We start from the raw sequence: 17,881 nt of genomic DNA, 5'->3' as shown, positions 1-17,881 counted from the left end.
GGAAGGTTGCCCATTGTCTCCATTGCTCTTTAACATTGTAATGGAAGTTTTAGCCATCGCAATTAGGGAAGAAAAAGCGATCAAGGGTATCCATATAGGGTCAGAAGAGATTAAACTTTCACTCTTCATAGATGATATGATTGTATATCTGGAAGATACCAGGGATCTAAACTCTTAGAAGTAATCAAGGAATACAGCAGCGTCTCAGGTTACAAAATCAATGCTTATAAATCAGTAGGCTTCATATACACCAACAGCAGCCAAACTGAAAAAACAGTCAAGGACTCTATTCTGTTCACAGTAGTGCCAAAGAAGATGAAATATTTGGGAGTTCACCTAACAAAGGATGCGAAAGATCTCTATAAAGAGAACTATGAAACTCTAAGAAAAGAAGTAGCTGAAAATGTTAACAAATGGAAAAACATACCATGCTCATGGCTGGGAAGAATCAACACTGTTAAAATGTCAATACTACCCAAAGCAATATATAATTTTAATGCAATCCTCATCAAAGCTCCACTGTCATACTTTAAAGATCTAGAAAAAATAATTCTTCATTTTATATGGAATCAGAAAAAACCTTGAATAGCAAAGACATTACTCAGGAACAAAAACAAAATAGGAGGAATTATGTTACCAGACCTCAGACTATACTATAAATCAATAGTGATCAAGACAGCATGGTACTGGCACAAAAACAGAGAGGTTGATGTATGGATCAGAATAGAGAGCCAAGAGATGAATCCAGCCACCTACCGTTATCTGATCTTTGACAAGCCAATTAAAAATATTGAGTGGGGAAAAAATTTCCTATTTAACAAATGGTGCTGGGCTAACTGGATGGTGACCTGTAGAAGACTGAAACTAGACCCACACCTTTCACCATTAACCAAGATAGACTCTCACTGGATTAAAGATTTAAACTTAAGACATGAAAATATGAAAATACTAGAAGAAAGTATAGGGATAACACTTGAAGAAATCAGCTTGGGTGAAAATTTTATGAGGCGGTCCCCTTGGGCAATTGAAGCAATGTCAAAAATACACTTTGGGGACATGATCAAACTTAAAAGTTTCTGCACAGCCAAGAACACAGTAAATAAAGTGGGTAGACAGCCCTCAGAGTGGGAGAAGATATTTTCTGGTTATGTCTTCGACAAAGGTTTAATAACCAGAATCCACAGAGAACTCAAACGTATTAGCAAGAAAAAAACAAGCAATCCTATCTCAGGGTGGGCAAGGGATTTGAATAGAAATTTCTCTAAAGAAGACAGGTGCATGGCCTACAGATATTTGAAAAAATGCTCTCCATCCTTAATCATCAGAGAAATGCAAATCAAAACTACTTTGAGGTATCACCTAACCCCAGTAAGATTAGCCCATATCACAAAATCCCAAAACCAGAGATGTTGGCGTGGATGTGGAGAAAAGGGAACACTTCTACACGGCTGGTGGGAATGCAAATTAATTCGTTCCTTTTGGAAAGACATCTGGAGAACACTGAAAGAACTAAAAATAGACCTGCCATTTGATCCTGCAATTCCTTTATTAGGTATATATCCAGAAGACCAAAAATCACATTATAACAAAGATATTTGTATCAGAATGTTTATTGCAGCCCAATTCATAATTGCTAGGTCATCGAAGAAGCCCAAACGCCCATCGACCCATGAATGGATCAATAAATTGTGGTACATGTACACCATGGAATACTATGCAGCCCTAAAGAAATATGGAGACTTTACCTCCTTCATGTTTATATGGATGGAATTGGAAAATGTTCTTCTTAGCAAAGTATCTCAAAAATGGAAGAAAAAGTATCCAATGTACACAGCCCTACTTTGAAACTAATTCATAGCTTTCATAGGAATGTCATAACCTAATTATAGCCTTAGAATATGGGAAGGCGGTGGAAGGGGGAGTGAGGGGGGAGGGGGGAGGGAGGGTGATTGGTGGGGTCACCTCTATGGTTTATCTTACAAGGGTACAAGTGAATCTAAAAGCAGAGTATGAACATTTTAACTCAATAAATAAGAAAATGACACAAAGGTTATATTAAGCAGTTTGATGAGAGTATTTCAAAATGTATATAAAAACAGCACACTGTACCCCATGATTGCATTAATGTATACAGCTAGCCTATAAGAAATAATAAAAAAAAAAAAGAAATAAAATGATCCTCTGGCAACAATTCTGAGGGGGAATCAAGGGAAGACACAAATAAATGACATTAGAAATGAGAGGTGGGAAAAACACAGGTTGGTCACAGAAGACAAACGTGAGGATATTGTAAGCAGCTTTCTGCCAGTGAGTTGAAACTTATATGACACGGGAAAATAAACTCGAAAAATGACTTGCCAATAAAGATTCAAGACCAACAGAAGCTTACCACGTCCAGAATATATCTTCCCATAAGAAAACATTAGGTTCCCAGTGTGTGACACATTCTGTCATATAGCTGAGCCACAGAAATCAGCCATCTTTACATAGAAGAGGACTCTGTGCCATGCATGTCATGAGGCTAGTATACATTTGGTAGGAAGAATTAGTCAAGAAAGAAGTATGAAAGACCAAACCCTCTCATAAACACAGGTGTAAGATCCCTTTTGCAAATCAAACTCAGCAATAAGTGAGTGTGCAGGAATGAAAGGTGAGGAAACCAATCAATTTCCCAGATTAATGTCCAAAGCAAAAAAAAAAAAAAAAAAATCATGTAATTATCTTAGTATCACCATCTCTCACCATCGACCCCAACAATGAAGCTGGGCACATAGGGGCACTCTTGATAAAACAGCACAGTCCTTTCAGAAGGGTATTTTATTTCAATATTAATTGGTATTCTGTCCTTGATCCCTTAGAGGCATGAAAAAGACACCAACGACAGCTGTGGTGCTGTGCATTTCCCTCCCACTCCATGCCGGGGTGGGGGGGAAGGATGGGATTGGTTCTGTGTGATCCCTTTCTTTAATGGAATTCTGTGTCACAGAAATGCAAGTAAAAAGTTGTTTACAAAAGTCTGAGCTCAGATGGCACCTGTGGCTCAAAGGAGTAGGGCGCTGGCCCCATATGACGGAGGTGGCGGGTTCAAACCCAGCATGGTGAAAAACTGCAAAAAAATAAAAATAAAAAAAAGTCTGAGCCCATGGAGGGGTGTGGCCAAAGATGTAAAAGCAGCCATTGTCTCATTAGGGGGAATGGAGGCAGCAAGAATGAACAGGAAGGGTCCTGAGACTGGGATGGACCACTGTGGTTTGTGTACTACAAATTGAAGGACCACACCCCATTCCCTGCAGCGCCCTGGGGAGTAGAAAGACCTCGTAAGGCAAAGGTTGCCAGCACACCAGGGAGGCCAGCCCAGGCACCATGGCTCCTTGGGGGCAGCCAAGATCCCAAAGAAGAAAGTGGGTATATGAGCAGACTCCTGCCTTGGGTTCCCAGGCATCCCATAAGCCTCCCTGGTTCCTACATGGTCCAACAGTATCCTCTGACCCCACGCTGGCTCAGACTGACTCTTCTAAGAGTTCCAGGGTGATGGAACTTGGAGTCAGCAATAACTTGATTTGAAGCAATGAGTCTTGTGACATTTCTGCAGGCCCCACCCCACCCGTAGCTTAGCCTTCCTATCCACTACACATGTGCAGGGCGTTTGGGTAAGAAGTGGGAGGCAGAGACGCACATCGGCGGAAGAAGGCAGCAAAGCTCTGCTCTACCTTTCCTCCAGGGCTGGCCACTGCTTGATGTTGCCTTGGGCGTCACTGCTGGCTTCTCCCTTCTGGGAATCCACAGCTGCCTCCTGCCTGGCTTGCAGGGACTCCTTCAGGTCCCTGTGCAGGTGGAGGGTGCCACGGGCCATGCTGTCCAGAAAGCCGAGGATCTGGAGACAGCTCCGCATCCTGGGTGGGAACACAGTGCTGGGGGAAAAGGCAGCGCTCAGCAAATCAGCAAATGGCCTGGTCTTAGTGTCAGTCCCAGCCCCAAGAGGGGCTTGCTCTTCCTCAGGGACCCCAAAGCATCCCAACAGGCACAGGTCCTCAGCCAGCTTCTCAAAGAGTCCGTTCCTCCTGAAGAAGTCACTGTTGACGGGGTCCAGGTGCAGCGCAGCAGACACGGCCCCCAGAGTGTGTAGCAATAGCTCCAGGGTCTGGCTGGGGGAAATAGCCCCCCACGCCTGCAGTGGGGGCTCATGGAGAGAGCCCTCCAGGTCGGAGAGCAGGGACAGCAGCCCAGTGAACCCGCTGGAGACTCTGAAAGCAGCACGGCCCTTGGCGGTCTCCAGGATCCGGAGCAGAGACTGAAACACCAAGCAGATAAACAATGAGCAAAGTCCAAAAGGCAAGTTAACCCTGAGCTCAAGTGGATCCTGAGCTGCCGTCCTGCCAAAGCGTCCCCTGCGCTCTGCCCTCCGCAGTGCTGTCAGAACAAGGTTCAAAAAGGAAGATTCTGAAACACTGGAAATTTGTATTGTTCCTCTTACTTTTCAGTTTAGATTGTTCACAGGTACTTTCTATGCTAATTTATAGTTGGGTGACCCGTCCTCTGTACTTAAATCCATCTCTCTCCAGAAACCTTCCTCTGACCTGTACTTAAATCCATCTCCCTCCAGAAACCTTCCTCTGACCTAGCTCAGATGCTCTCACAGCCCCTTCTTCTTCCCCAATTAACGTGTTTATCACACTCCACGGCAGTTAGTTGAGAATTATCTCAGCTCTCCACCACATGGAAGCCCCATGAGAGCAGGAACCACGTTGGGCTTACTCACTGCTATGGGATATATTGTGTGCATGACCAGAATTCACTGCATGAGTAGAATGAACCATCTCTTAGGCTGTGCAGGAAACCCACAGAGAAACCCTCATGGTGGCAGCTTATTATTCTTTATCTTCCTCTTAGTGTAAACGTGGGTACATCTCTTAAATGAGGAGAAACAGTAAAATGAACCTACTGAAACATGGTGTAAAAAGATGAGGGTTTCAGGAAAGAGAAGAGAAAACTTCAATGGAATGAACTATGCAGGTGTAACATACAGCATAGGCCAGGTGTGCAGAAGCATTTAGACTGCTTATAGCATACACAGTAGGACCCACCACCTCCAGACTGCTGGGATTTTTACTGGGATTTTTCTATTTCTTTCTAAATCCAAACCTTTATTGAGCACTAGGCTGTGTCATTCATGGAGCTCAATCTAGGCTATAATCAATATGTATTATTGGAAGGAGGGAGGGAGGGAGGGAGGGAGGGACAGTCACTTTTGACAAGTCTCATTCTGTGCCAAAGCTTCACACCTAACAATACAGAACATGTGGACAATTTTGGATAAATACTAAAAGCCTACAGTTTTTGGTATTTATTTATTTATCAAACGCATAAATCAGGTACAACTCCATCTAAAATTCAGGGCATTTTAAACATGTTTCCTAGAAAGCAGCTTATCCTCGTGGGTTTATTACTAGATTCTACAGTGAGGTTTGAATCGTTTTATCTTTTCAGACATTTAATGTTTTACAGAGACAGGGAAGGATATTGTCTGAGCAGACACAGTTTGGAGTTAGTTAATTCCAGGATATGTGAGACAGAGTTCAGAGAGAAAAGATTAGAAAGAAGTTCCCAATTTGAAAGGAGGAGGTGAAGCTATAACTTAGCTGCAGGGTTTAAGTTAATAGACAAAGAGAAAACCAGTAGCTCAGGAGGGAAAAAAGGAGGGAAGGGACTAGATTTGAAAACTTTCTTGTATATAGAAGAAAAAAGAGGAACTTAGTGAAGTTATAGGCTACGATCAAATATGCAGTCATGCACTCTGGGAGGGAAAGGAAACGCTCCAGCTCCCTCTCTAAAATACTGGTCCCCTGAGAGAGAGAGAAAGATGAAGGGGGGTGGGTGAAAGGAAGAGCAGCGAGAGGGAAGGGAGGGTGGGGTCTCAGTGTGTGACAAACGTTTAGGGTAGGGTGACCAGACGTCCCACTTTGGGCGGGACAGTCCTGCTTTTTAACAATTTGTCCTGTGTCCTATGGCGTTTTTAAAAAGTCCCAATTTTTGGAAAGAATGCACAAACGGGCAGGAGAACAGGAAAAGAATATATGGTTTTCAGCTGCCATGTGGCTATTTCGCCAGAATATGAGTTTTATATTATTTTTGTTAATTTTATAATGTTAATAATAATAACATGTAATTGTTGAGAAGTGATTATGGAGAACTGCTTCTCAAAGTTTGCATTGTTGTCAGGCCCTGCTCTGCCCCATCCCCTGCCCCACACAGCCCCCCCCCCCCCCCCCGCCCCTGCCCCGCCCCCCGGCCATGTTGTCCTGCTTTACAAATGTTAAAATCTAGTCACCCTACTTTGGGGACAAGACACAATTGTAAGAGGGACTTTACCTAACAAATGCAATCAGTGTAACCTGGTTTCTTGTACCCTCAATGAATTCCCAACAACAACAACAACAAAAAAAAGATTCTAGGCTACCAATAAAAGCTTACTTGACATATGCAATTTAAAAAAATACAATAAAATACTGGTCCCCCAACCTAACGCTAGTTTTCATCTGCAACAACATAATGTGTGTTCCTACTGCTCCAATTTTGTTCTCTAATATTACATCCCACTGCAAGAAAGCTGAGCTCCTTGGACAGTAGTCAATCCCACATCTAGGACAGGAGAACATAGGATGAGCCTGGGCTGTCCTGATGTACACAGGCTGGGATTCTTTCACAGATGAAGAGAAACACCATCCAAGGCCATAGAGCTAAAGGGTTCCCAAACTCACCTACGACATTTCCAGAAATTAACAGATTACAGCAACTAAGCCTATGAAGGGCCAAAGTCCCCCGTTATGTTCAAAATGGATGAATAGCTTAAAGTGAGGTAGAAAGAGTCATTTTTACCAAGGATCTTTTCCCAGTTACAAAGAAATGTGTGACTCACAGTGGTTAGATCAATAATAGCCCTGCACAGCTCAGAAGGCTGACTGTGGAGAAGCTGAATTGCCATTTCTCTCTTTGAAAGAAACTTAGCATCAGGGCCACCCATGAAAGGGGACAAATCGCCATAGTAGGAGAGACTTCAGGGAAATAGACTTCCCATATTGCCAGAGAGGTGGTGGCAAAAAAAGAATACTCAGAACTGGGCAAGGACACTGCTTTCTACTCCTGCATCAGGATAGGGCCTCATTCATTCCAAATTTGGCTCAAAATCTAGGCAAGATGAACTTCTGTAGACAAGTCCTTAAAGAGAAGCGTGAAGATTATTAGAGTAGGTTGTTCCAGAATGGTGATGCTCAGTGGGCATGAAAGCTCATGACATAGGTCAGGCAAGGCCTGGTGTGTAGACAGTCACCACAGCTGCCTACCCCAGCCCAGGTTCCCTGGGACCAGGAGAGGCCAAGACAGATATGCTGCAGCTGTGCCTGCCTTGTGCGGGCTAGTTACTCCCAACAAAATATCTTTTCTTTGGCTGAGTTGGAAATTCACACTAACCTTGAAGTCTATGTGGTGGGTTTGGTTTCTTCCTTCCAATTGATAACCCAGAGGAAAGGCTGCACACTGGTATGGGGTACAGCATATGAACTGAACCTGGCACACTGGTATGGGGTACAGCATATAAACCTGCCCTGGTGCCTGGTCAGGTGACACATGCCAGGCAGACTAAATAAACTAGGAAGTCATCAAGAAACCTTAAGCTCTATGATGCTAAACAGTGTGAATTTATGTGAGTGCTTTTGAGAGCTCCTAGGACCACTAGGAGATTTGTTTAAGGCAAATGGAATGAATGAAGCCCTTCTGCTTATCACACAACATATGACAAAACAAATTCTAGAAGGGAGAATGGTTAGAAAACCAAACTAATCAGATTACAATCATCTGAGTGCTGGATGATCACTAAAATCTCCTCTTCTCTGAAAGGACCACCTTCCACTTGTCCAATTTGATGCCAAATAATGCTTAAAAGAATTCCATCATTCAAAGAAGATCAAGAGTAGATACTTTAAAAATAGAAGCAACAAAATAACCATCCTCATTGTTATCTCTGTTTCTCAGCAGGTCTCACCTACAATTCCTAGGTGGTTATTTTCTGGTTCTCCTGTTGGGAGGGGGAGGAGGAAGCCATGGCTCTCCTTAATTGTTGCTTTGTTTGATTTATTAAATTCAGAGTCATTATCTAAAATGGGGGTAATCTCATTAGAACTTAGGCTGCTCTATTATTATTTCTTAGGATGGGGTTAATTTCATATTTGCAGAGTCATAAAGTAAAAAGTCCAAAATCCAATTACAAAGGCTTAATTTCATAGCAACTAAAGAGAAACATTTCTATCATAAAGGAAAATAAATACTTTCCTACTTCAGGAAACGATTTGTCAGGAACTGGGGGCCTAGGAGGAGGGTCTCCATTACTGTCATTCAACTTTGCATGATAATGCATCACACAGGGTTTCCAGTCTGCAGAAGGGAGTAAATTTAATCAGCTGAAGTCAAAGTAATCAGGCTAAGGTTGACACATTTCAAGAAAGGTCAGCGTTAAGCACATTTTCTCATCCTTAACTCAGTTACCATGTCATCGTCTCTGAGTTAGTATTCCTCCAGCTTGAATCTATAAAATGGATGTCTGCTGCAAAGCGCTAACTACGTTAGGGCTAACAGGATTTATTTCACATTCTATTATTTGTTATTCCTCATAATTTTCCATGTGTCATGCTGGAAGACCGGTGAGGTAATGCGATTAAGCTGAGAGTTGAACAGCTAAATGTATATTAGCAAATCAATCTGAATTTGTGCATAACCCAATCACGGTCCCATCGGCCATGGAGAGGAAATTCATTTGCTTACATTATTCTTTAACTCAGTTATCATTTGCCAGAATTAGGTGGTGAAGTCACATGTGCTTCACTGTTGGTATGGAAGCACCACTGGATTTTGGAAACCACTGCCCTAACTTGTTCTCCAGAGCGGCTGGCAGATCTGACTCAAGGAAGGAACACAGAATGACACCAGCCTTTACAAGGGTGGGGCACTGCCCATGCCATGGTCTTTCAGGTTGCCACACTCTTCACCCTACATCTGGCCCACTCTGTAGACATTGCCCCAGTCAGAGTCTGCTCTCAACTTCCAAGAGGTGAGATCTAGCCAGGTGTGGTGGCTCACACCTGTAAACCTAGCACTCTGGGAGGCCGAGGTGGGTGGATTACTTGAGCTCATGAGTTTGAGACCAGCCTGAGCAAGGGTAGACCCTGTCTTTAAAAATAGCCAGGTGTTGTGGTGGGCACCTACAGTCTCAGCTACTTGGGAGGCTGAGGCAAGAGAATCACTTGAGCCCAAGAGTGTGAGGTTGCTGTAAGCTGTGATGCCAAAGCACTCTACCCAGGGCAACTGAGTGAGACTCTGTCTAAATAAATAAATAAATAAATAAATCGATCCTGCCAGAAAGGGCTCCTTTTACATCTTTGTTTCCGAAGTTCCAAGGGGTTCCCAAGATGACTGAGGAATAAATGTGGGTCCCACACCAGATTCCAATGACCATTCCCCCTTGCTCATATGATGCAACCGTGGGTGAGTCTGGAACAGCAGAGGGCTAACAGCCCAAGTCCTCAGAGAACAACCTGGACAGCTCCAGGGGCCTCTGACTGCTCAGCAGTGACTTGGCACCCAGGGAATAGACTGCGAGTTGGGTTACCAGTGATAGCTTTGTTAAATAAGCTTCCTCAGTGTTCTTCCCTTATTTGCTCTCTTGATAGCTCGATTCTGAAACGATATTGAATCTGTAAAACACCATAATGGCTTTACAATGCTAATTCTAGAAATTCAGTCCTATTACCCAAGGGCTGACATTCCAATAAGATGCCTCTGGGCCACAGGGTAAACAAGAGGAACTTGCCATGAGCAAAACAGAGCACTGTTTTCTTTATGGGACACAAAAATACCTTCACTCTTCAAAGGAAATGCAAACATTTTTCTTTCTGTGGGTCTATTTGGCTTTCAATTTGAAAATGTCAGAAACAATTATTCACTCAATAGAAAACCACAGTCCTGACTGCTCTGGACATGCCTTCCCTGTCCCTACCAGACATGCCAATCAAACTGAGCACAGATGTATGATGGAAAATGCACCAAACAACATAGTCAAGTGCAGAGATCACTTAGTTTTCAGCTGCTAGTCTAAGACTCAAACTCGACTTCACCTTTTAGCGGTTGTGTGATGTTAATTTCATCAGTGATGCTCTCTGTATGTCTCTCTGCCCCTCTCATTAGAAGATTGGATCACATGACCCAAGGTCCTCCCCAGCTTCAAACTTTCCTTAATTCTTGATCTATCTCCCCTTTACCTTACTCTATGATTTCCACATAAAGACTTTTTACCTCATATAACATATGACCCAAGTGTCGTTCAAAAGGCATTTAACTTCCCTTTTGTTTCATGTAAATCACTTGCACTGATTTTTTTGGCCCTGTAATTAAATCGCCATTTGGGTTATTATCACACATGATAAGTATAGTCATGATGTCACTTTTGGATGGACTATGCATGATGCTTTGGCCACACCAAGCACCTGAGGCCTAGGCCACAATTCATACCACTGTATGTGTGACATTGGCTCTGTGGATAAATAAAGTAGGTGAGATGAACTGAACACCATTCCCTAAATGTTAAAAAGGCTTTGTACAGAGATTGTCTAATTCAGCTGGATGTTTCCCTAACTTGAGAAGTCAGAGTAACTTTGTACTTTTCTTAATTCATCAGCATTGAGGTGTGATGTATTAATGAAACACAAGTGTGTGCTCTATTTGGGAAGATACTGCACATGTGCCCAGCAAGTCCTGAAGTCCCCTGGCAGTCATCGGCATTTACTTCTGCTCTTTTCTCCAACAGCATAAAAGAAAAGAGAATTTTTTTAAGGTATAATTCCATAGAGACAAAGGAATGAAAAGAAAGAATAGCAACAAAACTGTAAGAGCTGCAAGATAGAAGTGATGGTAGAAGTGGTTATTTATTATATTTCTTTTAACTACTTTAAGATAATTTGATGATCATTAATAATGACACAAAAACACTCTGTTCCCGAAACATGACGACCCAACCTTGTTTGTCCCTCTGTACTCACAGTTCCAGCACCTTTCTCTCCCTTTTATAGCTCACAGGTTCCCTCCCCAGTGAGCCCTCCTCAACCAGGTAAGGCAGCGTCAGTCTCTCCTCCTTCTCTGTCCCCACAGCAGCCTGCACCCAATGTCTAACAGGGATTTACCACACTGCAATGTAACTATTGCCCACTTAATATTATCACCAGTCAATGAGCTTCCAGGTGGCAAGGGTTATATTCCATTGCATGTCCCAAGAACTCTGCACCAGCCTTAGTAATTGATAGATTCTCAGCAAATGCTGGTGAGTCACCAGTGCAGCTGTTTGGCCACTTCTGGTTCAGGGTCCACCTCCATAGTCTACAGTGCTGCTGAGAAGTAGGTGCCTAGTAGGGACTACTTTTCCTAGAACCCATGGCATTCAGGTGAGTTCTGCCAAAAGAATATGGGACAGAAGTTAAGGCATGCCAGTTCTACACCCTAATGAGAATACTCTATGCAATTGTCCTTGTCTCTCTTACCTGCTGGCTGAGTTAGATGCCCAGGTGTCAGCTATTCTTGAATAGCAATCCCTAATCACTGATTGGACTGTACATAAGAAACACAGTTTTCTTCAATGTGCCAAGCTACTGAAAATGTGGGACTTATTTTTTACAGCAGTTAACACTATCTAATACGGTGTGCTCTCTACCTACACAGTGGTCAGCTGAATAAACACATTTAAAAGCAAATGTGGAGAACTTGGTGACTATCCAAGGAAAAGCTAATCATATAGGAGGACTTGAATCACCTTCAGAAGATCCAGTTTTAGCTGCAGCTCCCCTTGAGTGGACGAGCACAGAGCGCCCACAATGATGCTCATGTACTCCTCAGCATTGATGATTGACAGCTGCTCCAAGATGCCTAGTGAGGCCTCCCGGTAGCACTCGTGGTCAAGGAAGATCTTGATGAAGGGCACCATTCCATGGTCTTTCAGGACAACTGGGGAGAAAACAAACAGGATGGGCCTAGAGGATTGGGAGCCTTGAAACCTTCAATCACAAGGAAAGATTTTTTCTGCCAATTATGGGAGTTTGTCTGCTACATTTTGACGTTTCTCTTTTGCCCAATGGTTAAGTTTTTTTGTAATCCACACTCACTATTAAAATGAGAAGAGGGTTTGGAGAATGCTCAAGGAACTAAAAGTAGATATGCCATTCAATCCTGCAATTCCTCTACTAGATATATACCCAAATGATCAAAAATCATTTTACAGCAAACACATTTGTACCAGAATGTTTATTGCAGCCCAATTCATAATTACCAAGTCATGGAAGCAGCCCAACTGCCCATCAACTCATGAATGGATTAACAAATTGTGGTATATTTATACCATGGAGTACTCTATGCAGCCATAAAAAAGATAGAAACTTTACATCTTTTGTGTTTACCTGGATGGAGCTGAAACATGTTCTTCTTAGTAAAGTATCTTAAGAATGGAAGAAAAAGTATCCAATGTGCTCAGTACTATTATGAAACCAATATATAACCACCTACACACTCATATGAATGATAAAGCAAAACTATAGTCCATAAAGGAGGGAAGAGTTTGGAGAGGTGAGGGGAGGAGGGAGGCCTGAAGGAAGGAGGATATTTGGTGAGACCTCCCCTAATGTGCATAATGCAATGGTACATTTTAAAACTATTATGAGTATAAATGTCTTACCACACAAATAAGTAAGTGAGGTGATGGTTGTGTTAACAAGTTTGATGTAAGATTTCCACTTTTTATATCAAATCAGCACACTGTACCCCATAAATGCACTAATGTACAGTTATGATATAAATAAGTAAGAAGAGGAACAAAGAAACTGTGGAGCTGAGAATTAAAAAGAAAAACAGCACCACAGTTTCTTTTTTCCTCTTCTTATTTTAATAGTGCATGTGGATTACAAAAAAACTTACCAACAGGCAAAAGAGAAACATCAAAATATAGAATTAAAAAAAACAGGGCTGGGCAGAGTAGCTTACACCTGTAATCCTAGCACTCTGGGAGGCTAAGGCAGGTGTATCACCTGAGCTCAGCCCTGTCTTTACCAAACAGAAAAACTAACTGGGTATTGTGACCAGCACCTAGGAGGCTGAGACAAGAGGATCACTTGAGCCCAAGAGTCTGAGGTTGCTGTGAGCTATGATGCCATGACAGTCTACTCAGGAAGACAGAGTGAGATTCTGTCTAAAAACAAAGAAAGAACAAAAAAGAAAAAAGAAAAACAGCTTATTTCTCCAGTGAGAATTTTTTCTGAAAATAAAATCTTTCTTTTGTCAATTATCTACCCAAAGTTCAAGACAGAAGGAATAAACTCAAAAGATCTATGATACAAGATGGTGATTATGGTTAAGAACAATGTATTGTGCTCTTGGGGGGGGAGGGGAAGAAAAGAGAAATATCCCTTCTTTTTAGAGACCTAAGTAATATAAACCTCAACCAGACCTACCTCTCCCTTGACTCCCCTGTACTTCCCTAACACAGGGCTGTGGACAATTCTCTCTGCCAAAATTCATATAGAAAACAAGCCAGAATTTAAGTTAAGAACATATTTAATTTCTAGGTGGTTTCTTGGAGAGAAAATTAAAGAAATCTGGCCAGTGGTATGTTTTGGTTTAAATGTAATCCAAAGCATTTATTCCCCAGGATTGATAGATAGTTGGAGTAATCAATGTGGAAGAAAAAACTAGGACACAACTGGCATCTCCAAATGGCTTAATGGATTTGAGCAGACAAGATTTCGCCAATATGGGCCAGGTACTCTGTACACAGAAATCACCATGAAGGACTCCTTAAAAGTAGATTCCTGAGCTTTACTTTGATCTAGGAAGTTAGCCTAGGAACATGCCTTTTAACCAGCAGCTCCAGGGAATCTTTTGCAGACTAATGCTAGAGACCCTCTTCCTTTGCTATAATAAAATAACTTTTTTTATATTTGGTGTAATTAATCCCTGAGCACCTCAGATAAAGATGCCTAAATCACCTAACTTGCTGGTAGGACTTTGTTGGTGTATCCATTTTATACTGCAATATGCATATACATATATTTTCTATAGACTTTTTAAAATCTCTCTGCCACGTGATTTTGGGAATCTAAACGTATTTTCGAATAGATGGAGCTGCTTAAAGTCTATCATGATTGGGAGCACAACAAGTTATGTTTCTTTAAAATGACTAGTTTTCTTTGCATGCATTTTACTATTGGATATAAAAATAAAATCAGTAATCAGTATAGCAGGTTATTAATAGATTGCACTTGAAAAGAAGGGAAGGGGCCATATGTTCCCATAAATTAAGAAAATTTAGAAATGCTAGATTAAACATAATCTCTTTTATCAAATTTACTTTGCAACCGTAGGAGTAAAAGGTGTCCACTGAGGTCCACACCTACCAGCGATCTTACTAATGATCACTGGACATTAGCCAACAATCAATCAAATGGTGGATGTCAGCCATTAGCCACAGTGTTAGTAATGATTATTCCTTGAATATGACCTGTGAACACTGACCTAAATATTCAGGAAATAGTTAATTTGTTACCAAGCAGGAACAAGGCCAAGTTTGTACCACCCTTACCTGCATTCCGAACTGACCCTTTCAGAAGTGCGAGCACAGTCCTCAGCATCACACAGTTGAGTTCCCTTTCTAGATCCGGAACACCAGAAGTGGGCTCTTTGTTTCCTGCATATTTAAGAAGCAACAACAACAATAAAAATTGAAGTACAGTGACTTCATTAGCGTCTTATCCTCTGATGGAGAGGTGACTAGGAACATAGCAGAATCTCCTGCAGGGCTTGTTGTTCAAACCCAGAGCCCCAGGCTGGGTCCACTAACACAGTTCCTGACTCAGTGGTTATTAGATGGGACCCTATAATTTGCATTTCCGACAAGTTCCCAGGTGATGCTCATAGAACTGGCCCAGGGACCACTCTTTGAGAAGCACTGCCCTGGAAGACACACAGAGCCCTGTCTCCTTGGTTTCCTTTGAGCCACTTTTACATGAGCCATGTACGTCTGGGAGAGAGGATTTCTACTTATGGCTGAGCCATGGAGAAGTGCAGGAAATTCTGGAGTGAAAGGTGACCCCACTGGACCCTTAAGGGCAAAACCAGGCCTCCTTGGTTACCACTGAATCCTTAGTGCCAAAAAAGTGCCTGACACAAATTGGAAACTCAAAGCATATTTGAGGAATGAAGGAAATGAGTAAAACTAGAGCTTATCAACTAGGAGATGGAATATCTAAAAAACAGCAAGATGCATCTAACAATAGAAAGTTTGAGACAAGATGCATCCGCTCACCAAAAAGTCCAAATTCTCCCAAGTGTGGTTGCAGGTCCGGCATTGGATTTAAAAGCATATTCTGTGTTAGACTGCTGAAAAGCAATATCCAGCTAGGATAACATAGAAACTCCAAATAAAAACAGTGCAAACACTTCTCTGGTAAGCGCCAAGGAAAGCAGGGGCGGCAATCTGTTAAATCATTCTGGTGGGCTGCGAGGCAAGAAGTGACTGAGCAGTAGTAACAAAGTGCTTCCGAGGCCGGCCCAGAGGCCCAGATGCACAAAGCACACACCGGCTCATCGTCTGCAGGCCTGATCCTATCTGCAAACATCCTGGGGAGGTGTGGGTCCTGTCTGGCCTCCAGCAGATGCCTGAGCAGTGATAGTGAAACTCTAGGGTTAAGGTGACTAACAGTTTTTGAGCACCCGCTATGTGCCCAGACAGTGGGAATGATAAGGAAAAAAAGGCAGAAATGTTTTCTGTCCCTTTAAAACTTTTTGGAACGGAGCCCTGTGTCCCTGCCTCTGGCAGCAGTCAGAGGAGCGGGGGAAACATCTTTTGCTCTTTTCATTACAGAAATTGGGCCTGGGGGCTGGTACCTGCCAGGTGAGCTGAGCTGCCTGTGAGGGGAGGTTCTCAAAGGAATAAAGGTCATAGTCTTCTCCTCAACAGAGATGGCACACTGTCTGTAGTTGAATGACAATAGGTCCTCCCCTTTAAAACCTCTGTGTTTCTCCTTAAGTTCAGGAAAAATCAGTATTATGAAAGGACCCGTCTGCCATGTTCTCTCCTTTGTGAGCAAAGTCATAAATTTCTCTTTTCATTTTTCTCAAAAAAACACTTGTTCTTTTTTTTTTTCTGATGTAGCCTTGAGAACAAGTACCAAATTCCTGTAACAAGTATTTTCTCACGTAAATTCCCAACATCTCTGTGATGGAGGCGTTACCACCCCCATTTTATAGAGGAGGAAACAGGTTTGTGGAGGCTACATAACTTGTCCAGGATCATTCAGCTTGTAAGAAACACGGGCAGAATTCCAGCCCAGGGCTGTGTGACTCCTGCCCTTCCACTCAGCTCCTTCCCCCAGGACAGGCCTAGGAAACAGACAGACGGATCACCTTGGCTTAGGTCTGAAGCAGAGTACAGCGGGAGAAGGAGGGGGAGAAAGATGTGAGGCACGGCAAGTGGCAGGATTCTTGTGCACCAGCGTCCCTCCTCCAGGCCGATTTCCCAGAGCAGCAGGTGTAGACAGAATGAAGAGAAGACAAGAGGACCCAAGAAAGGATTTTTCCACCTACTTCTCATTTGAAAGTCAGTGGAAGACGGGGCTGCAGCCCATCATGTGGGCTGTCCCCAGCGGGACACATAGCTTGAGGCCTGGGCAGGCAGGGAAAGAGCCCAGCCCCTGAGCCACTCTGCACCTTCAAGAGAACAGAGTCTGCCAGCTCGTGGGGCAGCAAAGGCCACTGAACTTGAGACTCCAGAGTGTAGAGACCAAAGCAGGGGAAGGGGACATTGCCAGGGAGCCACAGGTATACCCCAACAGGACACCAAGGTGCACGGGAGGTGCTGAGTCCTAGTGACCTCTCTCCCTGTGGAGAGTCAGGAAGCCAGGCAGTACAGGGAACCAGGCAGCTGTGTCAAACAAAACCCAAAAGGGTCTCCAGACCCCCAGGCCTCCCCACATTCCCATTCCTGAGGAATTGTCATGCCCCGCTGTCTCCCCAGCCACACATCCAGAGGGCAGGAGATATCTAAAAGTGGAAAATTCACATGGTCTGAGTTAGTTGCAAGTTTATCCATCCCACTCTCCTCTTCATGGGGAAGACTAGGGGGCTGCCAGCTGTTTGTGGAGCCCTGTGTCCCAGTATCTTTTGGGTGACATGAGCACGTCACCTTCTCTGTCACATGTATGGGCAGCCAAGTTGGCACACACCCAGGCCTGGCTGATGCTGGCCACAGCCCCCTCGCACGCCCCTCCCACGCCCAGCAGCACCTGACTTCCTTATGATCTTGGCCTGTTTCCGCAGCTTCGCCAGCAGCAGGCCCAGGAGCCCTGAGTCTCGGAAGATGTCGGTGAAGAGCGGGTCCCCACCGGCAATGCTGAGGATGCTCTGCGTGGCCACGAGGGTGCAGGACACCTCAGGGCTGTCCTTGATCACGTGCTGCACCTTCCTCAGGATCTCATGGGGCACATAGCGCAGCTCAAACACCAGCGCCTCCAGCAGCCGGAAGAAGTGCACCTGCACGGTGGCCGGCTTCAGAGTCACGATCTCCACAAACTGAGAGATGGGCTGCAGGGTCCACTCCAGCAGGAAGAAGTTCCGAGGGTTCCAGACCCACATGGTCTTGATGGCCGACAAGACTTGCGTGCAGAGGACAGTGTTGCTGGCTTTGTGGAAAACATTCTGCAGGACCTGGAAGGCCTGAAGATTCTTCACAGTCACCCCTGAGAGGAAAACAAGAATCATCTTGCAAGTCATTTCTCCCATCTACGTCTAAAACAGGTGCTTC

General features: G+C 43.6%; 1 protein-coding gene across 1 annotated transcript in view; it reads right to left on the bottom strand.

Annotated features, from left to right (window-relative positions):
• WDFY4 (WDFY family member 4) overlaps window positions 1-17,881 on the bottom strand; it is a 279,600-nt gene that overhangs the window by 215,938 nt on the left and 45,781 nt on the right. The window contains exons 9-12 of the mRNA XM_003801656.3: window positions 17,364-17,816; window positions 14,663-14,767; window positions 11,849-12,039; window positions 3,711-4,291 (exon numbers count right to left, since the gene is read on the bottom strand). Of these exons, the coding sequence (XP_003801704.1) occupies window positions 3,711-4,291; window positions 11,849-12,039; window positions 14,663-14,767; window positions 17,364-17,816 (1,330 nt within the window). The remainder of the gene's footprint in view (window positions 1-3,710; window positions 4,292-11,848; window positions 12,040-14,662; window positions 14,768-17,363; window positions 17,817-17,881) is intronic.

This window comes from Otolemur garnettii, unplaced genomic scaffold (genome assembly GCF_000181295.1).
Source record: "Otolemur garnettii isolate 467f Iridium unplaced genomic scaffold, OtoGar3 scaffold00217, whole genome shotgun sequence".
NCBI lineage: Eukaryota > Metazoa > Chordata > Mammalia > Primates > Galagidae > Otolemur > Otolemur garnettii.
This window is presented reverse-complemented; position numbering and strand designations above follow the sequence as displayed.